The sequence below is a fragment of the Mauremys reevesii genome, linkage group 2 (assembly GCF_016161935.1).
Source record: "Mauremys reevesii isolate NIE-2019 linkage group 2, ASM1616193v1, whole genome shotgun sequence".
Classification (NCBI taxonomy): domain Eukaryota; kingdom Metazoa; phylum Chordata; order Testudines; family Geoemydidae; genus Mauremys; species Mauremys reevesii.
The window spans coordinates 248,634,727-248,661,353 of record NC_052624.1 but is presented as its reverse complement, the minus strand read 5'-3'; the positions used below and the strand labels follow the sequence as shown (position 1 = coordinate 248,661,353).

At 41.5% G+C, this 26,627-nt stretch overlaps 1 protein-coding gene across 3 annotated transcripts in view; it reads left to right on the top strand.

Annotated features, from left to right (window-relative positions):
- The window catches only part of STK3 (serine/threonine kinase 3), a 269,092-nt gene that overhangs the window by 140,364 nt on the left and 102,101 nt on the right, over positions 1 to 26,627 (top strand). For all 3 annotated transcript variants that reach the window (XM_039524229.1, XM_039524230.1, XM_039524231.1), the window contains exon 9: positions 9,051 to 9,252. In XM_039524229.1, the coding sequence (XP_039380163.1) occupies positions 9,051 to 9,252 (202 nt within the window). The remainder of the gene's footprint in view (positions 1 to 9,050; positions 9,253 to 26,627) is intronic.

Below are 26,627 nucleotides of genomic sequence, written 5' to 3'. Positions count from 1 at the left end.
TTTTTTGAAGTGTGATGTGAATTTGATTCTGAGGTCGGGCAGCTGTATTATGGGAATGTAAAGTAATTCGTTGCCTGGCAGCTCACAAAAAACATGTCTAAATATTTATTTCAAAGGATCTTTAAAGAAATGAACTAATAATCAACTCTTAGAATATGTTTTCTGTTACATTTAAATGTCTCCATTATTTGAAGAATGTTTAAACTACTTTAGAGGACTAATTCAAACTAATTTTACTTTTGTAACTGACTCATAACAGTCAGCCATTGCCTTACAATACAGTATGCCTCCCTTTATGCTAATTAATCCTTAAAATTAAATTTCCTTTTGTTGCTGTTAAATTAGTGCTTAGAAAATGGAGTCAGAATTTGAAATTTTGCAAATTATTGCTGTAATTATTCCTTTTTTATGGCATTTTTTAAAGTAAATGTAAATTGCTGTGTGTCTTTTATTGAATAATGCATGTTTATAGCACTTAATATGCACAGCAAGGCAATACTGATTATGTGCTAGAAGTTTTTATATTTACCACATGCATTGAAAAATGAATATAGACTGCTGGAAAAGAGGAATAATATAGTTTATCTTTGCATGGTAGATACATAATAATGCTTTCATCTGTTATCTGATTTTCATAACATTTTACCGTGCAAACTAATTAAGCCTCACTACCACTCCTGTGAGGTAGGTAAGGAATATATAAAGATTAGGACTATCAAACAATTCAAAAAATGAATCACGATTAATTGTGAGATTTAAAAAAATCATGATTATCACAGTTTTAATTGCACTGTTAAACAATAATAGAATACCATTTGGATACTGATGTTTAGCATATCTGGCACATAAATACCTTGCAATGCCAGCTGCAACAGTGCCATGTGAATGCCTGTTCTCACTTTCAGGTGACATGGTAAATTAAGAAGCAGGCAGCATTACCTCCTGTAAATGTAAACACACTTGTTTGTCTTAGCGATTGGATGAACAAGAAGTAGGACTGAGTGGACTTGTAGGCTCTAAAGTTTTACATTGTTTTGCTTTTGAGTGCGGTTATATAAAAAATTCTACATTTGTTAGTTGCACATTCACGATAAATAGATTGCACTAAGTACTTGTATAAGGTAAATTGAAAAATACTGTTTCTTTTGTTTATCTTTTTTATAGTGCAAATATTTGTAATAAAAATAATATAAAGTGTATTGTAATTGAAATCAATATATTTGAAAATGTAGAAAAATATAAAAAATATTTATAATAAATTTAAATGGGTATTTTTATTAACAGTGCAATTAAAACTGTGATTAATTGCAATTAATTTTTTAATCGAGTTAGTTTGTTTTGAGTTGATCGCTTGTGTTAATTGCGATTAATTGACAGCTCTAATAAAGATCACATCATCCACCACTGAAATGCAGCCATCTGAGGACATGTTTAGGACATGAAGTATGTCATGGGTCAGTTTGATATACAGGGTAGTTTATATCTAGTGCTAAGTTTGGAGAGATGGTCATTTCTGTAAGTATATAATCAAGACCACGTGCACATGGAGTTAAAAATTGCATAGAGATTGTGAATAATATATATGTTGTTCTTCGAGTGCTGGTTCCTATGTGTATTCCACTGTGGGTGTACACATGAGCTTCATGCTCCTAGATTTGGAGGTTTCTTGCAAGCAGTGTCCATTGGCAGGGCTGGCTTTAGGACCTGCAGAGCCCGATTCCGTGGTTTGGGTCTTCGGCGGCACTTCGGTGGCGGGGGGTCCGCTCCGTGTCTTCCGCGCCACTGAAGGACCCCCCTCTGCTGAAATGCTGCCGAAGACCCTGGAGTGGACTGCTGCCAGGTGAGCCTAAGGCACGGGGCCCTCTTAGATGCGGGCGTGGGGCCCTCTTACCCGTGGGGCCCGATTCTGGGGAATCGGTCTAAAGCCAGCCCTATCCATTGGTCCGCGCATGTGTCTTTGCCTTCCAAGGCATAAAGGGCTGGAGTGGACCAACTGCCTCTCCATTTCCTTTTTACCACTGCATGGCCTGGGTCAGAACCTCCAGTATCTGGAGCTTTCCTTTGATTTCTCTAATCTGTACATATTTCAAAGTTTGCCTTAGTGCCTTTTGTGTATAGCTCTTTATAGTTACCTTTCAGCAGAGTTTTCCAATTAGATAGATTTTCCCCGCCTTGGGGTGCCCCCCATTCACCATTATGGGTATTGGACTGTGCCCAGGTCTCCAGCCTTCAAAAACTTTGTCTCCTACCCCTTTTTCTTCTTAGTCAGCGACGACCACCAGCGCTATTTGGAAGTCATATGTCACGGCTAGCTGTACCCATGAGGAGAGGAAACTCCAGCCTAGAAAATACCCAGGAGGGAAGCATCAAGCATCCCAAACCTGAAGTGTTTCATCTCACGGCTTGTTTTTTGGATTGGGCATCATCAACATTAGAACACTTCTGAAGCCATACAAACCATCCTTAATAATAGCAGAGCCGACTCAGTAGAAAATGCTACTCAGCAAAATGGAAGCGTTGTTTCATTTGGGCACAGCAAAAACATGTATCTCCTGAGTCAGCAAATACTACCCTCATTTTGGACTGTTTTCTTTCTCTCAACAGCTGGGCTTTCCCTCATTTCTATATAAGTCCACTTGGCAGCAATCAGTGCATACCATCCAGCATCAGATGGTGATTCAGTTTTTACTCACCCATTTACTAGCAGATTCTTAAAAGGCCTAATCAGAATGTTCCCACCAGTAAGGAAACTATTGATCATTTGGGACTTAAATCTTGTACTTTTGGCACTCACTAAGCCTCTCTTTGAACCATTAGCTACATGTTCCATGTCTCACTTATCAATGAAAGTTGCATTCCTTGTGGCCATCACTTAAGCCAAAAGGGTGGGTGAGCTGGGAGCACTAATGGCAGGTCCACCATACATCAAATTCCATAAGGACAAAGTCTCTACAACTACATCTGAAATTCACCCCAAAGTAGTTTTGGCATTTCTAATAAAGCAATCAATCCACTTACCTGTATTTTTTCTGAAACTGCATGCATCAGAATAAGAGACTTCACTCTCTCCATATACAATGCGCTGTCTCCTTTACCTGCAAAAGACAAAACCAATTAAAAATCACCTAGATTGTTTTTCACTATAACAGAATGAGTCCACAGTCAAGCTGTATCCTCCCAGAAGATCTCTAGGTGGATCTTGGTTTGTATCCTGCTTTGTTGCCAGTTATTGCATTATCTTCCCCCTCCTAGGGAGAGATCTCATTTTGCAAGAGTCGTATGGTTTCAGGAAGTACCTTCACTGGATATTAGTAGAGCCACTAAGTGGAGTTCCAGCCACATGTTCATGAGACATTATGCTCTAGGGCAGAATTCATCTGCTGACGCATCCTGTGGGACAGTGGTTCTCCAAACAGTTCTGTGATCTGCATCCTCACACCCTGCTCCTACTTGAGTACTGCTTCTCAGTCACCAACAGTAGAATACACATAGTACCAGCACTCAAACAAGAGGAAGTTACTTACCTTGTGGTAACTGGAGGTTCTTGCGTGGTCTCTGTGTGTATTCCACTACCCGCCCTCCTTCCCCTCTGCTTCAGCTCTTTACTGGATTTGGGATAGAGAAGGAACTGGACAGGTGGTCGGTCAGCTCTGTCCCTTTATGCCTTCAGTTGGAAGCATGAAGAAGGCAAGGGAGCACGTGGACCAACAGAAACGACTTGCAAGTATTTTCCGACTCCAGGCGCATGGAGGGCATTCACACACTCACAGTGTGGACTACATATAGGGACCACACATCTGGAAGAACCTTCAGTTACCACAAGGTAACTTCCTCTCTTGCAGGGCTGGCTCCAGGGGTTTTGCCACCCCAAGCAGCCAAAAAAAAAAAAAAAAGTTGCAATCTGCGGCAATTCAGCAGGAGGTCTTTCGCTCCGAGCTGGAGTGAGGGACCCTCCGCCGAATAGCTGGACGTGCTGTCCCCTCTCCGGAGTGGCCGCCCCAAGCACCTGCTTGCTAAGCTGGTGCCTGGAGCCAGCCCTGCTCTCTTGACTGTGTATAAGTCCACTGAAGTCAATGAGACTTGACCACGTGCTTAAATTTAAGTGCTTACATGGTTTGTTGAATAGGAGTAGACTTAAGCCTGTGCTTAAAATTAAGCACATGGTTAAGTGCTCTGCTGAATCAGGCTTTATAGATGTTATGGAACTTTTTCAGATCCTCATACTTATCCAAAGTATGTTATGTATTTATGAAGCTGCTACAATGCTTTTTCCAAAAGATAGCTGAGTCTACAACCACATTTTTCCAAGGTGATGATGAGGTGTTAATAGTAAATGAAATTATTTTATAGGATATTAAATTTTGTCAGTATGTAAATCTTCACTTAATGTACTGAAGTCTAGTTAGCTGTCTTTGGTGCCATCTAGTGTTTTTTATTTTAATATACAAAGTGTAGTTAAGGAATTTTAAAGGCAAACTCTTTGTTTTATTGCATTTCTACACGTAATAGCAATCTTAATCCCTTGACTTTCTGTTATCTGTTTACAAAATTTGTAAAAAGGGAAGCTCTAATTAATTCTATAGTTCTTAAAGTCAGTCATACTTCATGTTGTAACTCATACAGTGTGCAAGATCACCTCCTCTTTGAAAATGTTTTAACATTTTGCAAGGATGTGCAGAGCCTTGTAATATCTTTCCTGCAACTGTCTAGTTTGTGAAGTCTTGCACATGCTTTTCATTGTTGTCACTTTGGGTTGTCTCTCCTGATAAGCAGGTCCCTGTGGCCACCTTTCATGCTTAAAAGCTTTATTTTAGGTATAAAATCCTTATCTAAGCTTTGGTAGAGAGGTGAGGATCCAAAATGAAGTGCCATAGAATATTGAAAAAGTCTGCAGTTAAACCCTAGTTTCTACAACTGACAGTTCCATATCATGGCAGAAGAAGTTCGATATCTTTCTCTCATATATATATTCCTAATATACCCCAAATACAACCAACTACAAACTTAAGAGTTGATTACATGGGTCTATAAAAAAGGAGTAATCTGCTATTCCTTATTCAGCTGTTATTTTACTCCATCTTTCAATTTTTCTCTATTGTTATCTGTTCATGAGAAATGGTCTGGGGATGAAGTGTCATCCTTGATGGCTATTATCCTTGCTATTTTAAATTTGTCATATTTGTTGTAATTAATATTTTGACGCTTAATATTTTTAAATATTAAATATTAAAGCCAAAGTTCCTCTGAAATGTTCATTAAGAGTTAATTATAGATTGTAACCAATACTCAGAAATTAGTTCCATCTGTTGTGTAAACATGTATTGATATAACTTTATAAACACATCCAGTAGATTTAAGTGGCTTATTCAGAGCCCCTTAGGTCTGCTAAGCTATTACTTACGTCTCTAATAGCTGTGAAAACTGCTGGAATGACAACCCTGGAAACTGATGACCTGGTTTAATCCACAAAACAGTTTTTTTTAAACACTACAGGCAGCAGCAGCAGCAGAAGTTTCATACCACTATCCTGGAGAACCCTGCATCAACTCTGACCTGGAGAAAACACTGTTCAGGCCAAAATGGTTGTTAAATCATCTTGGTCATTCAATCCTTAGGAAGATTGAATGTCTACACTACCCACTGGATTGGCGGGTAGTGATTGATCCCTGATTGCTCTGACATTGACTCCGGAACTCCACCACAGCAAGAGGCGGAAGCGGAGTCGACAGGGGAGCGGCAGCTGTCGATCCCGCGCCATGAGGATGCGAAGGAAATGATTCTAAGTCGATCTAAGATCCGTCGACTTCAGCTATGCTATTCTCATAGCAGAAGTTGCGTATCTTAGATCGACCCTCCCCCCCCTAGTGTAGACCAGGACTAAGTCTCTTCAGAGACTGACAATTAGTGCTAGTGGGGCTTTTATGCTGTGCTAGGTATTAGGTAGCAACCACCCGGTAAACCTCTGAACAACTGTAAGACGGTAATGACTTTCAGTCACTATTTCCCATTTGAACTGGTGACATGGAAATGAATTACTTTATTTCCTTTTGCCAGGCTTACTGTTGATGTTACCCAGTTGTTCCATCATAGTCATTTTTTAAATTAAAGATGTTAAAATAGTTTTAAACAAAGTTCAAAACAGATCCTTCAGCCAGTAAGAGCAGCTGCAGAAGCAGCCAAAGCTGGGTGCCCTTTGGACGTTTAGGGAACTTCCTATGGTTTTGACAGGACTTTCTCTGCCATGTGCTGATTGGCTGTTTTTTCCAACCCTCTCCTTCCCTCACAGTCTGTTCACCAGTGCTTCACTCCACACCTGAACCTCTTAACCTCCTCTCTGCCCTGTTCTCTTCACCCCCGCCTTCCCTTCAGTGTTTCATCTCCATTCATTTTTCTTTCCATTTAGCTTATCAACTCCTAACTAAATCCATCAAATAAATATACTTTAGAACCAAGATGACATTTGCTGCCATCACATCGTTCCCTCTGCATGTGAATTACACTCCTTCCCCGACCCTGTGTCTGTCTTGTCTGCTTAGACTGTAAGCTCTTCAGGGCAGGGACAATCTGTTACTCTGTATTTATACAGTCTTGCACAGAGGGGCCCCATTTTTCGTTGGTTCTTAGGCACTGTCATAATAAATATGATTAATATATGTATATATGAATGTTTTACACTGTCTAGACTGTTTCCAGTTATAATAGGTTTAGAGGTTCAAATATTAGGTATTGCCATTATTATTGCTCAGGCAAATTAATAAGCAAAACAATTTTTCTCCTCGCCTTAATTGCAGAGGCTAATCTGGATACTAAAGGAAAATCTTGCTTTGCAACATTTACCAGAATAAATAGCACTACATCCACAATCATACTGTAAATTTGGATCAGAAAGAGTGAAGAGGGGATAGTGAATTTGGCTACTTTGGGCTCAGACAGAATGTACATTCCTTAATGAACAATGTAGTTAATACATCTATGTTCTACATATATAACCTTTTTCTTCTTCCTTCTTTATATGTATTGCAATAATGTCGAAGGACCCAGCAAGAAGCAGCACCCCATTGTGCTAGGCTCTGTACAAACACAGAACAAAAAGACAGCCCCTGCCCCAAAGAGCTTACAGTCTAAGTAACTTAGTTGAGAAGGAAAAAATCTTTAGGTAACCCGTAGACAAAATTATTTTAATGGGAGTTAACTTTAGCTTCCACCAGGAGGAGCACTATTAAAATATTCTTATCTGTCTACTGGCACAATCTTTCTAATGCTTTTTCTGTAAATTTTCTATCTCTTTGGGAATACCCCAAATTGTCGAAGGCAGAGGAATAAAGATACCATTATGGAATGTAGGTTACACTTAAGAAAAGTTTCAAAAAGAAAATAAGTGAAGTGCTTTTATTTAAAAAACAAAGTTTTAGAATTTTTTTTGTCCTCAAGAAATAATTATTTTCTTGACATTTACACTAGAATTTATTTCTAAATCATGATTATATGTGTTAGTACTATGGCTGCAACACATTGCAGTAGTAGCTGGAGGCCCAAGATTGGAATGAGATCTCCCACTTCCGAAACTGGAGATTTGCTTACTTTATAGTAGTTCATCTTCAGGAGACAGGGTGATAGGATTGCTAACAAAAACTCTCTGTGTCAGCCCATGCTAGCTTTTACCTAGATAAGCGTTAGAATGTAACACGATTGTCTATATTCTGCTACCATAGACGGGAGGAAAGTTAACATGGTGGCATTCAACAAGGATAAAGGGACTGGTCCATAAAGATGTGGCTCAGTACTTGATTGTGCTAGGCACTGTACAAACATAGAATGTAATTCTGTGGGCAGAATATTATTTTCTTTTTCCATTTATAAATACAGTTTCTTCTTCTGAAAACGTAACTGTTTTGTTTTGTCATATGCAGCACCATACCCATTATCTGTGCCTAACAAATAATATTTTTCTCTTCTCAGGAAAAAACGTGTTTCACAGGACAGTCCCTTATGTATAGCTCTAATTAGTGGTATTTGGCTCCCTCATTTGGGATTGTTCTTTGGTGACTATTCCTGAACTCAAATTATGTTATGCCATGACATAGGCAAAATAGGCATATTTGACTGATTTATATTTTCCCCAAGGAGGACTGAAAATCAAAGGATAGTATTAGCATTTAAAAGGAAGTGCTTGAAATTAGAGTCTTTTGTATTAGATATTTTTCTGAATAATCAACAAGAAGCATATTTGAACTCTTAGATTTTCTTTGGATAGTAGATTTTATCCATGTAGTGGAACTTAATGCACAGTACACCATGTTATCCTTTAAATTGCTGTGATGTGCACATATTCTAAATCTGACTTCAGAAAAGGAGTAGGATTTTCTAATAGTGTTTTCAAATATTTGTATTCCATATGGATTTTATGATTCATAAACTGGATTATCATCAGTTCCCTGTTTTACATTCCTGGCACATTACTGCCACTGATTGCAAATGCTATTGTAGCCCTTACTGGAATTAGTTCTTTTCTACAGTGTTGAAGCATCTGCTCAGCAGATATTTTTCTACAAAGTATCAACATGTTTTCTTCTTGCCCTTTTATCATGAAAGAGGCTGTTAAAAAAATAAATACATACAAATAAGCCTAGTTGGCCCCTCTTTTTTTGAGGTGGACTCTTCAAACAGTTCTCAAGGACCCTCTAACTCTCAGACTTAACTGACTCCTGTCCCTTGAGATCACACACTATACACAATATTGGACAATAGGGGAGGATAATCAACATACCTGTTTGAGGTCTATTGCAAGGTAACTGGCCCTTTTTTATAGAAAAGGGAATCGAGGGGTAGGAACTACAATAGGCCAACTTAGCAGACATGACACTTGTTTGAAAACAACAGTATTTTATAGTTTCTCAATTTAAACATGGCAGAGGTCTAAAAAAATTAAAGGTAATTGAAAATGTCAGCTGAGGTTGCAAAATTAATGAAATAAGGCACCTAAACTATTAACTTTTGGCTTGTTTTTTTTAAATGTTTTGCTGCAAATAATTCCTAATGTTTGTTTTCAGGAAGAAGACGAGCTGGACTCCCACACCATGGTGAAAACTAATTCAGAGAGTGCTGGCACAATGAGGGCCACAAGCACAATGAGTGAAAGTGCCCAGACAATGATTGAACATAACAGTACCATGTTAGAATCAGACTTAGGGACTATGGTGATAAATAGCGATGATGATGATGATGATGAAGAAGAAGATGGGACTATGAAAAGTATGTTAATTATTTATTTCCTTTTTCAATTAAGAATTATTTTTCCATATTGCACAAGGGTGTACAGCATTATGGTATCAATATTTAAACACTGTATATACTGCTTTTAACATATAGTCCTTATAAACTGTATCTTGCTCTTTCTCTCCTGCCCCACATTTGTTTGGATGAATTTCTTGAAATTAAACTGAAATGTAGTAATTATAAGATAAAGTTAATTAATAAGATCCTGATCCTCAAATTGGATCCAGGCAGAAGTATTCTCTGTACCTGTGTATGGGCTGATTGACTTCAAAGAGACTCTGTATGGGTGCTGCAGTCTGTCTGCACAGATCCAGTTGCAGGATAGGGGCATGCTTTTTTTTTTTTCACGTTGTATATCCAGAAAATATTGGGGCCAATTAGCATATTTTATTTAAGTATTGTCATCTTTCATTGACAGACAGATTCCAGTTGACTTCAAAGGGCTTTGGACCAGCCCCTAAAAGAGTAGAAAATCTGAAAAATTACTAGTTTTTTTAGAGAACAAAATTATAAAATATGATACAATCTTTGTAATCTGCACTTGTTAAACAGTGACTTCATGACACATTCTGATACCCTTACTCATGTTGTGTATGACCTTCACTCCACAAGAACATCTGTAGAGGGACTATTTGTTTAATAAGGTACAATTCAACATGAGTGAGAGTATCCGAAACCATCTGTAAGTACCTGAATCTGTGAGGTGCCGAGCACTTTTGCCTTCCAGTAACTTGAGACATATATTAAATGACTTCGCTAGCAGTTGAAGTTGCTCAGCACCTTGCAGGAGGAATTTCACACTTCTAAGGTTTGGATCCTATTGTGGCAGAATGCAAGGAATCATTTATAGTGGACAAGAACCTTGTGTTAAGTCTAAAAACATAAAGCGAGAGTCTGGTAAACTGAAAGGAATGATCAGATAACAAGTGAACAATTAAAACAGCGTAGAGTGTTTTATATTAAATGTGAAGTTGGATGTATGTTGGAAAAACTTCTGTTGTGACTTATGCAAGCTTGGTTGGAAATTCAAGGCAGGATTACATTTTATTTATTTGTGGTGTAGCTTATAGTAGACTGGAGATTTATTTTTCTCTTCAAATGTAAGATAATAAACAGTCCTATTGATGAGCAATGAGTTTCAGTAAGATGATTAACCCCATAAAACATTTAGTACATGTTTTAATTTGTTTTGATGCTGAAACAGTATTTGCTTTATAAACTATGAGACTAATGGGGAGGCTTAGTGCAAGTAGTCCTGAATTAATCAAATTTAACATGTTATGGAACAGAGTAGTAATAAGTATAAAGGTACCAGATAATTTAAAAAAAAAGCAAATTTGAGGGAGCAAAGGAACATCCTGAGTAAATTCTTGTGGGTAGAAATGTTACAAAGTAAGGATTCTTTTCAAGAAAAAATTGATATGTGGCCTTCCAAACCTTTTAAGACACAAAAATTCATGCATGCAGATGATCAGCCTACCAAAAGGACAGGTCAGCGTGGGGTGCAAAGCCAAACCCCCTCTCCCCCGCCAAGATCTGTGCTGGGAATTGCAGAGTTATTTGGGGAATGAGAGTTTATATAATGAGTTCCTCATCTCATACGTGCTGCAATTCCTAATCCATGCTCAGCTCCTTTCTCTACTCTTTGAGACATGCAGCCTGCAACAGTTACTGCAATCCTAGTTCTGAAGTAATCCCAGTAGCAAGTTGTGATGGCCTAAGCCTACCTTGCAGTTTGCAAGAGGGATTCTTAACTCTATTGGTAGCTTCCTCTTCTTCAACAGACTTTTTCAGACTTCTGTGTTCTTCCTGAACCTCTGATCACTAGCTTTTAAAGGGCAAAGGGAGGAATAGAAACTCTGGGACAATATGATTCTTCTTCTTCTCCTTGGGTGACAGCTTTGTTTTGGGATCGCTAGCCAACAAGCAGCAGCTTTGGACTTCATGGTCCCCTTCCCTGGCTAACTGCAATGCAGTGTTATTCCTATGTCACTTTGTCTGTGACCTTCACCCTACCTCAACCCATCCAGAAAAAGGGAAGGCTTGGGAGACTGCTCAGTGCCAATAAGGAGATAACTTAGCTACTTCCAAAGAGGAGCTTCTTACTAGGAATAGGGTCAGCTGCGTTGTTTGGGAAGAATGCAGATCCTCTGCAACTCTCACTCTCTTGGAAAGAAACGTGGGCTGGAGGGAGCCTTAAGAATGTAAATGATGTTCAGAGGTTTCTGCAGAATGCCATAATTAATGTACAACAGACTTCCATTTAAAAAAGTGAGAAATAAAAGTCTAATGGGGCTTTATGAGGGGCTGTTCAAGGGTTTTATAGGAAAGAAATTATACATGAAAAAGAGAATAGGCACAACTGGAATATACAGAGTTGGAGCCAAATTGTGCCCAGCCCTTGTGTGCATTTGCAAGGGAGGGAAAGGGCACAAGGAGCCCTCTTCTCAGAGTGATGTCCCTATTGTATTCCACTTTGGGTTATGCATGTGCACCATGTGCCTGGAGTCAGAGAATTTGAAAGTAGTGTTCATTGGTCCATGCATGTGCCCTGGCTCACCTTGTGCTTCTGACCGAGGTGATAAAAGGTAGGGCGGGTCAATCACCTCTTCAGTTCCTTCTCACCATCACATGGTTCAGGTTGGGAACTTTATGGTCATTCTGAAAAACAATATTAAGTGTGATAAATAGTTCATAGTTTTAATAGTTCTTAATAACTTATTTAGATTTAGTCATTTTAATAGTTTTTAGTACCTTTTAGAGTTAGATTAGGCTATGGGAGATTCCCCATCACAACCCAGTACCCCATCCGGGTACTGCACTATGCCCAGAACTCCAGGCTTCAAACTCTGCATTTCCTGCCCATGATCCTTCTTGGTCACCAACAACTATCAACACAGCCTCTATTCCCTGGGAGAAGCTCACATTGCAGCTCAGTGCAGTAGTTGCCAGCCCTTCCCCAGCCATACCCAAGAAGGGTAGGCACTTTGCTTCTGTAAATATCTCCTGGAGATGGCCATGAGACCCCAAACAGACCCCGGCTGGGGAACCCTACCTGTACATCAGCCTGAATCTGCAAGGAGTGAGCCTCCTGCTGCAAAGTCTGACTCTGGTGCCAGAGAATCCACAGACACCACAGCGGAACCTAGTTGGGAAGCACTCTCATAAGTGTGGGATTAAATCTTCCTCTATGTCCACTTCACTTCAAAGAAATCAGATGTGCCTGCAAGCAAATCCACCAGCTCAGTCCACAAGGACTTAGTATGTCCTAAGTCCCATAGGTTTGACAAGAAAGCACAGAAACATGGGTCTCCGCTGGCTCCAGACAGTGCTCTGTTGGTACCACCACCCTCAGCTCCTCATAAGACCCGGGTCCCTCTAGTAGTGGTGAAGACTGACCACTGCCAGATACCATCATCATTGCTGGCCCGAACAGAAAAAGTCTCCCTTACACCTGGGAGGTCTAGATCCATAGCCACACCACAGGACATTTTTGCTGTCCTGAATCCAGAATCCCCTGCTCCATTGGGACTCTCTGTTTCCAGGGCGCTCACATCTCTTCTGAGAAACCTGCCTGTGGGACAGATCTTATGCGCCCCTCACCCCTTTCACAACTCAGACCTCTCCAATGGCACCAGCGGTACTGCCACTGAAAACTGAGTCAGCCTTTTCCTCCTCAAGAGATTCAGAACCATCAGAGGAACCGCTCCTCCTGTACTGTCCTTACTCATTTCCCAGGAGAACAACACTGCCCTGGAAGCAACTGCCACTTCACCTGACTCGGAGACAAGTGTCATACCTTGGGGGACCCCCATGATCACCTACTGGCCATACTGGGGGACCCTGGGACTAGCATCCCCCTTCAAAATCTATTCGATACACCAGGGAGTTTCCACCTGCCTCTCCTTCAAAGAAACCATTAAATTTACCCCCAGATCCAATAGAGTAGTAGTAGTACTATACTCCAATTCTGGACGTTCCATTGAAACCAGCCACATTACCATCATTATCACCTGATGAAGTGGTGACCTCAGTATCCCCTATCCCCCTGGATGACTTTGGCAATTCCAGGACCTTCTCTGCAGAGTCATTGGGGAATTTCAGATGCCATGAGAGGAGATTCAGGACTCCTAACACAAGTGCTTGGACATTTTCCATGCCTCTGAAGACCTACAAGAATAGCCCTTCTGGTCAATGAGGCTGTGACAGGGTTCAACTCACCGATGTGGCACCTCCTGCTGGCTGTCCTGGGAATTAGCTTAGTTCGCCAGTGCACCCTCGCTTGGTGACGTCTCACCACCATCACGTCTGCTCCAGGAAGCACGTTGTCCCAAAGAACACAGCATCCTGTTCAAAGTCCCCTCACAGAGGCTATACTGGAGTTGGCTAGGACAGTGTGACAGACACCCCTGCCACCGGTAGTCCTACCCCCAAAGGAGTGGAGAGGCGTTATTATGTGCTGGCTAAGGATTCAGAATTCCTGTTCTCTTACCCAGCTCCCAACTTGTTGGTGGTTCTGGCCACTTCAGAAAGGTCCAGGCAACAATATCTCAGATCTATCCCCACAGAGTGTAAATGCTTAGATCTACTGGTCCTCCAGACTTCAGTTCAGGCTAGCTAATTATCAAGCAGTTGGCTAAATATGATTTTCGGAATTATGCCAAGTTTGACAGATTCACCAACAGCCTCCCACAACAGGACTTTACTCATTTCCAACCCTGATAGAGGAAGGGAAGTCAGTAGCCAGACCCACCCTCTAACCTACATAAGAACATAAGAACGACCATACAGGGTCAGACCAAAGGTTCATCTAGCCCAGGGTCCTGTCTTCCAACAGTGGCCAATACCAGGTGCTTCAGAGGGAAAGAACAGAACAGGCAATCATCAAGTCATCCACTACTAGCTTCTGGTGAACAGAGGGTAGGGACACTCAGAGCATGGTGTTGCATCCCTGCCCATCCTGGCTAATAGCCGTCCTCTATGAACTTATCTAGTTCTTTTTTTATCTCTGTTATAGTTTTGTCCTTCACAACATCCCTTGGCAAAGAGTTCCACAGGTTGACTGTGTGTTGTGTGAAGAAGTACTTCCTTTTGTTTGTTTTAAACCTGCTATTAATTTCATTGTGTGACCCCTAGTTCTTGTATTATGTGAAGAAGTAAATAACATTTCCTTATTCACTTTCTCCACATCAGTCAAGATTTTATAGACTTCAAAGATCTCTTTCTTGAGTGGTAACACTAGTTTAGACCTCATAATTTTGTATGTATAGTTGGGATTATATTTTCCAATGTGCATTACTTTGCATTTATCAACATAGAATTTCATCTGCCATTTTGTTGCCCAGGCACCTAGTTTCGTGAGATCCCTTTGTAACTCTTCTCAGTCTGTTTTGGACGTCACTATCTTGAGCAATTTTGTATCATTTGCAAATTTTGCCATTTCACTGTTTACCTGTTTTTCCGTATCATTTATGAATAAGTTGAACAGTAGTGGTCCTAGTACAGACCCCTTGGGGGACACCACTATTTACATCTCTCCATTCTGAAAACTGACCATTTATTCCTACCCTTTGTTTCCTATCTTTTAACCAGTTACTAATCCACGAGAGTACCTTTCCTCTTATTCCATTACTGCTTACTTTGCTTAAAAGCCTTTGGTGAGGAATCTTGTCAAAGGCTTTCTGAAAGTCCAAGTACTTTATATCCACTGGATCACTTGGTCCACATGTTTGTTGACCCTGTCAAAGAATTCAAATAGATAGGTTAGGAATGATTTCCCTTTACAAAAACCATGTTGACTCTTCCCCAATAAATCATGTTTATCTATATGTCTGATAATTCTGTTCTTTACTATAGTTAAACCAGTTTGCCTGGTACTGAAGTTAGGCTTACTGGCCTGTAATTGCCGGGATCGCCTCTGGAACCTTTTTTAAGAATTGGTGTCATATTAGCTATCCTCCATCATCTGGTATAGAGGCTGATTTAAGCGACAGGTTACATACCACAGTTAGTAGTTCTGTAATTTCATTTTTGAGTTCATTCAGAACTCTTGGGTGAATACTGTCTGGTCCTGGTGACTAGTTTATAGTTTAATTTATCAATTTGTTCCAAAACTTCCTCTTATGACACCAGAATATGGGACAGTTCCTCAGAGTTATCACCTAAAAAGAATGGCTCAGGTGTGGGAATCTCCCTCAGATTCTCTGCAGTGAAGACTGATTCAAAGAATTCATTTTGTTTCTCTGCAATGGAGTTTTCTTTCTTGAGTGCTCCTTTAGCACCTCTATCATCCAGTGGCCCCACTGGTTGTTTAGCAGACTTCCTGCTTTTAATGTACTTGAAAAAAAATTGCTATTAGTTTTTGAGTCTTTGGCTAGTTGCTCTTCAAATTCTTTTTTGGCCTGCCTAATTATACTTTTACAGTAGACTTGCCAGAGTTTATGCTCCTTTCTATTTTCCTCAGTAGAAATTAACTTTGTATTTTTAAAGGATGCCTTTTTGTCTCTGACCACTTCTTTTGCTGTGTTGTTTAGCCCTGGTGGCACTTTTTTGGTCCTCTTACTATATTTTTAATTTGGGGTATACATTTAGCTCTATTATGGTGTTTTTTAAAAGTTTCCATGCAGCCGCAATCAGTGCAGCCAATATTTCCTCTAAAGCTGCCACAACTGCCATTGTGATGTGAAGGGAGTCCTGGCTCCATGCCTCAGGGTTCCCCAGGGAGAACCAGAATACCATCGCGGACCGCCTCTTCAATGAATCTCACCTCTTCAGTCAGAAAATAGATGAGTCCCTACACACCCTGAGGGACTCTGGGGCTACCCTTTGATCGCTGAGGGACTCTGGGGCTACCCTTTGATCGCTGAGTATATACACACCTGCCCATAAGAGGAAGTTCCATCACCAATCCACTTCATCGAGATATAGGACATGACACTTCTACCATCAGAGACCCAACAAATCACTGCGTAAAAAGCAGAGGTCTCAAAAGTCCCAGTTCCATCTATTCTCTGCACCAGCCTCAATATCCCAATCTCAGCCCCCGACCCAATGGTATTTTTGACACAAGCTTGAGAGCCATGAATTACTAAGCCCAACACCTCCTGACCCAATACTCCATTCAGGGGTTGTCTAGCACTCCTTTTTTTTTTTTTTTTTGACACCTGCAGTGTGAGAACAGCAGACAAGTGGGTGTTGAATGTCATCCACTCTTACTATACAATCAAGTTTGCAACACTATTTCCTTAAAAAAAAAAGGCTCCCCATCTCCCTGCAGGGACCACTCTCACAACAATATTCTCGCTCAAGAGGTGAACTTTTTACTGCAGTGAGGAGCAATAGAACATGTTTCTCTACATTATCACGGGACAAGCTTTTTATTCAATCTACTTCCTCCTTCCCAAGAAGAAGGGCTGGTGGACACTAATCCTTGACCTCCATCACGTCTTCCACCTTATTTGCAAGCTCAAATTTTGCGTGATCACGTTGGCAGCGATAATTCCATCGTTAGAAAAGGGCACGTAGTTCGCGGCTCTCAGTATGAAGGATGCTTACTTTCACATTGACATTCATCCTGCCCATAGACAATTTCACGGGTTTATGATGGCCTTTGACCATTTCCAATACAGAGTACTACCCTTTGTGATTGCTACCACCTCCAGAGTTTTTACCAAGGTATTTTCAGTGGTAGCAGCTCATGTCGGATTCCTCATTTTCCCGCATCTCCAGGACTGGCTCCTCCCTGCCAAATCTCACCAAGAAGCCTATATATCAACCTCTATGATGCTCTGCCTCCTTTTCTTACTATGAGTCAGTGTAAACATCAAAAAAATCTGTTCTTACCCCTGCGCAATCTTTGGAGTTCAAGGTAATCTTTGAACTCTATCACTACTCGGGTGAACTTTCCCACAGACAGGTTCCAATCCATGAACAATATCATAACTCACATTGCAAGCAACCCTCAGGTAATGGTTAAGACATGTGTGTTGCTACTTGGCCACATGACTCCACCTTCGTTGCCTTCAAGAGTGACTACAGTTGGTTTACTCCCCAAGCCATCATTCCATGAACCTCATGCTGATGATTCCTGCCAAGGTACTGTCCTCCCTGCTGTGGTGGACAAATCCTCATCATGTATGCATGGGGGGTCCCTTTTTCCCCCTCCTCGTCGGACAGGACCATCATTACGGACATGCCCTTACTAGATTGGGGCACCATAAGGAATGTGGACATCTCAAGAGTCCAGAATGCACATCAATGAGCTTAAATTACAGGCAGTAAGGAAGGCGAGTTCTTTCTTCCATTCATCTGCTCTCACCACATCCTGATAATGTCAGACAACACTACAATGGCCTTCTACATCAATAAACAAGGGGGAGCAAGATCAGCCTTCCCTTGTGCAGAAGCAGTCCACCTCTGGAACTGGTGTATCAGAAATCAGATCACCCTATCAGCAGCCTACCTTCTGAGGACACAGAATGTTCTCACAGACACTTTGCAATCGACCACAAGTGGGAACTTCATGAGACAGTGCTACATGACATTTTCAGATGACGAGGAACCCCAACCAGAGATTTATGCACTTCCCTTGCCAACAACAAGTGTGCCAAGTATAGTTCCAGAGGAGCCTTAGGTTACCACCTTCCCTCCACTGAAGCTTCTTACACAAGATCCAGCAGGACAGGGCGACAGTCACCCGGATCTTCCCTTTCTGGCCCAGATAATTCTGGTCCCCCATCTGCCTGTGCTTGTTGTCTCGCCCACCAATTACCCTCCCAATATTTCCCAATCTACTGACTGAATGCAACAGCAGGATCAAACACCCCAATCTGTGACCACTGCATCTTAGGGTATGGTATTTGGATGGGCATCATCCCTAGAAAGTGCATGCTCCTCAGCCATGTGAGACATCCTCTCCAACAGCAGAGAGGACTCAACTAGGAGATAGGTTTCAGGGGGTAGCTGTGTTAGTCTGTATCAGCAAAAACAACAAGGAGTCTTTGTGGCACCTTAGAGACTAACACATTTATTTGGGCATAAGCTTTCGTGGGCTATAACCCACTTCATCAGATGCATGGCGTGAAAAATACAGTAGGTAAGTATAAATATACAGCACATGAAAAGATGGAAGTTGCCTTACCAATTGGGGGGTCAGTGCTAATGAGACCAATTCAGTCGGGATGGATGTGGCCCATTCCCAACACTTGACAAGAAGGTGTGAGTATCAACAGAGGGAAAATTACTTTTTGTAGTGATCCAGCCACTGCCAGTCATTATTCAGGCCTAATTTGATGGTGTCAAGTTTGCAAATTAATTCCAGTTCGAGAAACTGCAGAACAATGATACCATCTTTCCAGTCTTCTGGTACTTCTTGTTCTTTCACTCATATTTCATTACAGAGTTTTATTAGCTTCTAAATCAAAAGCTGTCAACCCCAGGAGCATTCCCCTGTTTGAGGCCTTTGATGTCTCCTTTAATTTCATTGGGTGTCATTGGTTCCTCTTCTATTTCTAAATTGGAATTGGCATTTCTCTCAAATCTATGTGTGATCATCAGCCCTAGACAGTTCAATATGAAATGGAAATGTTCTTTCCATTATCTGGGTTGCTTTTCATGCATTTTCAATCTGTCCATGAGAGTCTCTGATGGGCATCACCTGTAGTAGTATGGTTCTTCCTGAGAGCTCTTTCACTGTTCTATAGAGCTACTTGACATCTCACCTCTGTGCTGCTGCTTCTGCCTTTGCAGTCTTCTCCTGAACCAGGCATGTCTATCTTGCCTGCATCTCTTCTTTATTTCTTTGCTTTTCTCTCTGTATCTTTCATCCACCTCTAAGAGTTCTGCCTGTGTCTTACACTGTTGCTTTTTGGTCTTCAGAGCTTTCCGCTCGTCAGTCATTGCCCATGTTCCATATATAATCCATGGATCCTTCTGCTTTCTTTGGAGTCTGACTCGACTGTCTTCTTCCAATTTGACCATCTGTCCTCCAGACTTTCATCAGCCTGGTCCTGTAAAACATTGCAACAGTTACTGAGTGCAGTCTGGAATCTGATCATTGTTTCTTTGTCCTTGAACTTCTCTATTGCTGTAACACTCTTTTTGTCCATCTTTGTGATCTTTTTGAGTTTAAGTTGTAATGTGGCTTCTAAAAGATAATGATCTGAGCCAACATCTGCTCCTGTGCTGACTCTGACATTCCTCAAAGAAGAAGCCCATCTCTTAGATATACACACATGATCTCTCTGGTTGACAGTCACATTGTCTGATCTCCATGTGAGCTTGTGAATCCTCTTGTGCTAGAAGATATTTTCTCCTACGTTTATGGTGTTTGTGCTATAGAGATTCCTGAGGCTTTTCCATTATCAATTCAGATGCCTTCCACTGCTGTGCCTGTGACTCCTTCCCAGCCAGTAGAGTTGTTGCCCATTTGTGCACTGAAGTTGCCTATCATCAACTTGATGTCATGGCTAAACAAGTCATCAAATACTTGCTGCACCTGCTTGCAGCGTGTATCCTTTCCACTGTTCCCTGCTGCGTTTACTGGCGCATCGACTTGGATTATGTACACTTGATGTGTCTTGTTTCCAGCCTGGCTGTTATTGTTCTGTCGTTCACTGGCTATCAAGCCACCAGGGTCTTCATTGTGATGTTATGCAGCATAATTCCTACACCTCTTTCATGCATTCTTCTTCCTGAGTATAAAATTGTAGCACCGTCAAACACCATCCTACCACTCCCTGCCTATCTCATCACACTGGTGCCAAGAACGTTCAGATGGTATTTTTTCAGTTCTCCTGTACCCTGTATGAGCTTTCCTGTACTATACAAAGGATGTACATTCTACATGACTACATTTGTTACAGATTTGTTTGTATAATTCAATGTCTTGAGATCTCAGCTTCCTTTCAGCTTTCACTGAGCTGCGTCATACTTGGGTTTTGAGCTCCAGTTGCACCTACCCTCCTAAAGTTTTGGTTTAACTGAACTGTTCCTGTTGCAGTAAGTAAGGTTTTTACCCGAGTGGGTCGCAAACCCAACTGCAGAACCATCCTCTGTTATTTGGGCATGGGCCAGGGACTGTTACTAACAGTGGCAGAGTTATTTAGACTGAGAAGAGCGGTTTGGTTTTTTTTAAATCCTAGAGATGCAAAACACTTATGACAAATGTTTTTTTTTTAAACTTTCCTAACATTTAGTTTCCCATATTTGTTTCCCTCTGCCTTTTATTTCTCTGCTTAAGGACAAAATAAGTAACAATAATAAGTTTTTATTTATAGGCGCCGATGCTCAGAGGCCTCTGGGAGCCTTGACAAAAAATAATTAAAAACATATTTTTTTCACAAACAGGGAATTGTGCCCAAATAAAGCTGAGATTGGGAACAAAACAAGGCCTGTCATCTGACCCCATCATACAATACACAACCCAGCAATAAATAACATTATGCCCTCTTTCTTTCTACATCTGTACATGTTCACAAGCAGGGAGTGATGCCTTTTGTTCATATCCACTTAAAAGGAAGGAAAAAAGATGTGAGGCAGTATAGCTGACCAGACTGCCCTTGAGTCTCATGTGTAAGTTTCATCTGATCTCATTTCAGAGATCCCCTATATGCAGAACATTCTCCGTGAGCATGTTTATTGTCCCTTTGTAGCTGTCTTTAAGGCTCAGGGTCAGACCTTTCTATTTAAGTGAACTCACTTTTGATTGTTTTACTTTCTCTTTTCCATATCATTTTCTTTTTTATTATTTTTACATTTGCCCTTTTTTGGGTTGGCAGAGAGGCTCTCTCTCTCTCTCTGTCATTTGACCTCACTCTGTTTTTTATTATTATTGCTTTTGATACAGTGCCCACATACTTGGTGTTGGTACTGTAAAAATAAAGGGAAGAGGGCAATAAACTAATGGGATGCAAGATGCAGGAGAGGTTGGGGTAGGTGCTTTTTAAGAATTAAAACTTGTAGACCCTAATCCTGGAATGTCATCTATGTTCTGAGGTCCCTAGTGGATCAGATTGTAGGACTTGGTCTTTAATCAGGGATCTGCCAATCCTCCTAGTTGAATAATAAACCCTTTGGGTCACTGGGTTGAAAACTTGGCGCAGCAGTTCCAAGCCCTCCTAAATATCAGATTGTGTCACACTGGTGTCAGTCAGTCCTGTCTCTAGTAGGAAGCTGACACTTGAAAGCCCTGTAGAAATGTTGAACTGCTGATTTGAAAACTCATGAGAACAAATCTCTCCCAAGTTCCTTGTTCAGTGTAAGAGATGAAATTCATTGCTATCAGATTTATTACAGTCTAAGGCCCAGATCTTACAATGAGCCCTGCATGGGCAGGCACTTGCACACAGAGCCCTATTGATTTCAGTGAGGCTCGCCATTGTGGTCTTCCTGCGCAAAGGCAAGTGCAGAATTGAAACCTAAAAAGCTAACATGGAAAAGAGGAAGAGGAGACAGGACAAATAAATAAGGGTGAATTAAGGAAAAGAGAGCCTGGGAAGGAGTGAATATTATTTTTGATAAGAAAGAAAAGGCTTTTTGCAGCAGACACTTAATTTTAGGGATTCACTGGTTTCCTTAAAGCCTGTTATTTTCCTAATTGTTGGTTCTAGGAGCTGCCTAGGCTTTATTGTATCTATTGTACCTATGTGTCAATGCTACCTATAAATTAGCCCTTTAAAACCTATCAGTTTTGTTCAGGGCATTCCATTCATATTTATTACCAAAAAAAAATAATAAAAAAAAATAAAACTAGTAGCTTATATTTCAGAAAAAATTCTGTGACTACAGAAATATTACTGACAATTTCAGAAATTTCAAGGCATGTTTTCCTGCCATTTTGAAAAGTTTCCTACATTCTTGACTATCATATATATTATGGAATTAATGTTGTAATGTTAGGGTTCCAGGCACTGATCTTTACAATAGAAACTGCACAAGAAGCCACTTTTTAACTGGGAAAGATGTTCATGCATGTTATTGTTTCCTGCATTTAAGTTGGTATTTAATAGAGAAAGCCAACATTCCAGTTAATATGGGGCTCTGCAGCATAGATGTTATCCTCTAATGTGGAACTTATACATTTTCTGAAAATCTAATCAAGTGATGTCAGTATACCCCCTTGTGTATTGTTGTAGTAATAGAATAGAATATCAAAAAGTTAGTGAGGCATGACTTTCCTTTCCTGTAAGCTTGTTAGCTGTTCTTAATTGAGTTTTGCTTTTCCAAATGATCACTTAAATGGCTTGTAAGATTACCCAACTACCTATGTCAGACCAATCCATCTCCAGTTTCTTGATGAGTCTAGCTTATTTCTGTACATGAGAATTGGTGCTATAATGAGTTTTTGGTCTTCAGATAGCTCTTTCATAGTTAAAGATGTCTGTTAAAAATTCTCTGATTATTGTTTCCATCTTTTTCACAATTTTTGATGTTTCAGCATCGATGTTGTACAGCTCTGGGAATAGTATTAATTAATTACCAGTTTGTAAAAAGTCAGCCAGTAAATCCATACATTATGGGCCTAATATTTAGAGGTACTGAGCTCCTGCACAGCCATTGACTTCTCATTGATTTGGAATGGTTTAACGACATTTACTGAACCTTTATTGAACATCGTTTGTTCTAGTCCAAAGGTTTTGTCTGTGTCAGACATCAGTTTGCTGAATAATGTTTCTGGCATATGCAGGTCCTTAAAATGAGAAGGTAATTGTTTTGTCCAGGCCCATTCAATCCTTGGTCTCTCTGCTGTGACTGCTAACGAGACTGCTCGTTAATGCTTTTTGTGGTAGTGTTTTTTATAAATGGGAAGTGCTTTTAAGTTACATGTCAAAGAACCTCTCTGGGAAAAATCATGTTGGCAGCTCTGATTCATGAGCCCATTGCAGAGTATGTACTTAACATGGATTCTCTCTTTACTGTGCATGAAGTGGAGGTATTGTAAACTCAACCTAGAAAGGGCTAATGGATTTACTATAGTGATGTCATTGATTTTATTTTCCTCCACTAGGTGGAAAAGCAGATCAAAAGTTAATAGAGCCAGTTTTACAGGTCTTGTTTTCAGAAAGCAAAAACTATATTTGTGTATTAAAACAAACAAAATTCTTTCATACAGAAGTCTTCAAACTTGAGTTCATGGCCCTTTCAAGAGGTTTGTGAATATTTTTTCAGGTGGTCCACAGAGTATGTGGATTTTCTTTTAATTATCAGAAAAATTTACATTTTGTCTATATAGATTACACAAAAACAAAAACCATCCACCATCTGTACCTAAAAAACTACATATTGCTTAAATTGCAAAGTCAAGCACTCAAAAGTTAGGAAATGCCAGATATATGGTTGCCTGTGCTTTGTAATTCTGCCCGTTTGTGGTCACCCTAGTGAAGACATAATCATAAAGTTCGTAAGAATCTTTTGTAATGGAAATGTTAGGCAACATAAATGGAGGGGTCACAACCTGCTCCCCCTAAAATAATAAACTCATTTGAAACTGGGGATGTCTGTGTTTTCCTTCAGAAATAATACATTTGTCTTCATTTTGAGGTAAGTGTGAGGACCATTGATTTTTCTTTGAGTAGATGCAGCCGTGTATTCCACAAAGGTGTGTGTGCATTCATTGCATCAGAGCCAGAGAATTTGCCTAGCAGTACTCATAGGGGGCAGCGCTTGCACTTTGTGGCCATAGCCCCTGCAGTGGCTAAATGAGGTGGCGCCGCTCTGACCCCTCTCAGTTCCTTCTTACTGCCCATGGCTGGAGTTGGAGCTCTGTGTGGTTTCTAACCTCACAATCTCTCCAGTTGTTAGTGACTTTTCTAGTTGTATATGGTTAATTAGTACTCTTAGTATACTGTTAGTTAGATTTACTGTTAATTAGCATTTGTTTGCTTATTCCCTAACATTGTCCATTGTGTTGGGGGGTGGGATCCACAACAACCCCCTCGCAACGGTGCTTGCCGTGCATAGGCCAAGCCCACGTCAAGGAACAATGTTCAGTTTGCAAATTGCTCCCCAAATTGTTCACCAGATGGACACAGGCTGTTAATCTAAAGAAGCACCTGCTTGAATAGGCCACGCAGGTGAGCTGCTTTGGCACCAAGGCCTTTGGAGGTCACCCCTCAGGTTCTGAGAACCCTGTCGCTTCATGTCTTGGAGCTGGTGCCTCACCTAAGAGTCAGAGGCGTTGTTCCCTATTGAGTGTGCTGAGGAAGAGGTCACACAAGACCAATTGTGGCTGCTCTAGGTAGTGTGACAGCTCATCTGCCTCCTCCAGGTGTGAATGCCACCATGCGGGATGGAGCACAGCTGCTCCCCAGTACTGCACAGAGAGGTCAGAGATCCTGTGCCATCAACTCCGATTCTGGCCCCGGGGCATCCGTTGAGTCCAGCACCAGCTGTTTCCGTGCTGGCGACATATCAGGTGGCAACAGACCTGCTCTTCCTTTCTGACCTGATCTCTCCCTTGGTCCAGGACTTTGCCAGGACTGCATTGTTTATAGCCCCTTTGGCTGGGCAGGCCACTGATCCTGTGGTTCTATTGGCACTGAACCCCAATGTTTCCCTTCCACAGTCAGTGGAAGTGGGGCCTGTGCTGGGCTCAGCACAAGTCACCTCCTTGGCACTGGGAACTTCCTCAGCAGTCCTGCTGTCAGGACTGCTGATGTTACCATGGCCGTATTCACCACTCTCCACTTTGGCACCGTTGGTCACCGTGGTACTGCTGCTGGCTTCGGGGTTGACACCGCTTCTGGCACCAGAAATAACGGAGGCATACTCAGTGCCAGCACTATCATTTCCACTGTTAAGTGCCAGCTTGGGCTATGAATGAGTCAGAACAGCTGCTCGCACCCTTAGGGCTGGCTCCACCTTTGTCCCTGGAAGCCTGGGACTCCTCGGTGTCCAGGCCGGGTTCTTCTTCCTTCCATTCTCCATTACCTGACCTTGGGGGTGTATATGCTGGCAGTGCAGAGGCATGACTATGGTGATCAACAGCAGCAGCAGAAGTATTGTTCACAGTGCACATCTGGGCAGCCTTTCCCTCCCCAATAAAGGAGGAGGCATTCAGGACCATAGCTTGGCTAGTCAATATGCTTTCCCCGCTGTCCCCCAAGTGCTCATTTTGACTCCTTGGTCCAGTGCAGTGTTCCAGTTGTCACTCCCTTCTCCCCATCTCCTCCATTTGGGGACAGGCTGGCTAATTTTTACAATGCTTGGGGCTTGACCACCACTGACAGTTGGGTTTTAAGCACGATCAGATCAGGCTATGCCATCCAGTTCTGTCCATGCCCCTCCCCCTTCCACCCTGTTCCTTTTCAGGGACTCCTCTCATGAGATACTGGTCCTCGAGCAGGTCCAGTCTTACTGGCTTTGGGAGTGATGGAGAAGGTTCCGCTGGAACACCGGGGCCAGGGCTTCTATTTTCCCAGTACTTTCTGGTGTCCAAATCCAAGGTAAGGGTAAGACCCATTTTCGACCTTTGTCAGATACACAAGGTTTCAAATAGTCACTCTATTGACTATCCTCCCTGCATTGTCTCAGAATGACTGGTTTGCTGCTCTGGACCTTCAGGACACCAACTTTCATGTGGCAATTTTGCCATGCCACAGAAAATTCCTTTGGTTTGTTATAGTGGAGTGCCACTTTCAGTACATGGTGCTTCCTTTTGGCCTCTGAGCTGCCCCTTAGGTTTTTACCAAATGCATGGTTATGGTGCCTGCATACCTCAGGAAGAAAGGAATCTACTTTCCATATGTGGATGGCTGGTTACTGAGGGGCAAGTCCAGAGAGAAAGTCCTTTCCCACAATGACCTTACACTGCATTTGCTCAGTGGTTCACAAACTTACCAACAATACCACTGCAATGTATTATGTTAACAAGAAAGGGGGAGCACACCCCTGGGTGTTCTGCCAAGAGGCAGTCAGGTTGCAGCAGTTCTGCATTGATGCAGAATAATCTCGTAGACCATCTCAGTAGGAATTTTCCCCCGAACGAGTGGTGTCTGAAGACAAGTGTCTTCCAAGTCATCTTTGCAGCATGGGCATTCCGATGATCAGTCTGTTTGCCATGAGGTACAACAGGAAATGTTATCTGCTCTGCTCCGGAGAGGGCCTCAGTCCAGGCTTCCTGTCCCACACTTTCCATCTCAACCGATAGTTGGCTCTCCTGTACGCTTTTCCTCCAATCCCAGTCATACCACAGGTCATCTTCAAGTTGGAGGTGGATTGGGCCAAGCTCATTCTCATTGCTCTCGTATGGCTAAGGGAGTGCTGGTTCTCTCCGACCTTCTTGCGCTATCAATTCAGCACCTCAAACCTGTTCTTCTCCATACTCACACAGAATCAGTTGCACCTTGCATCCT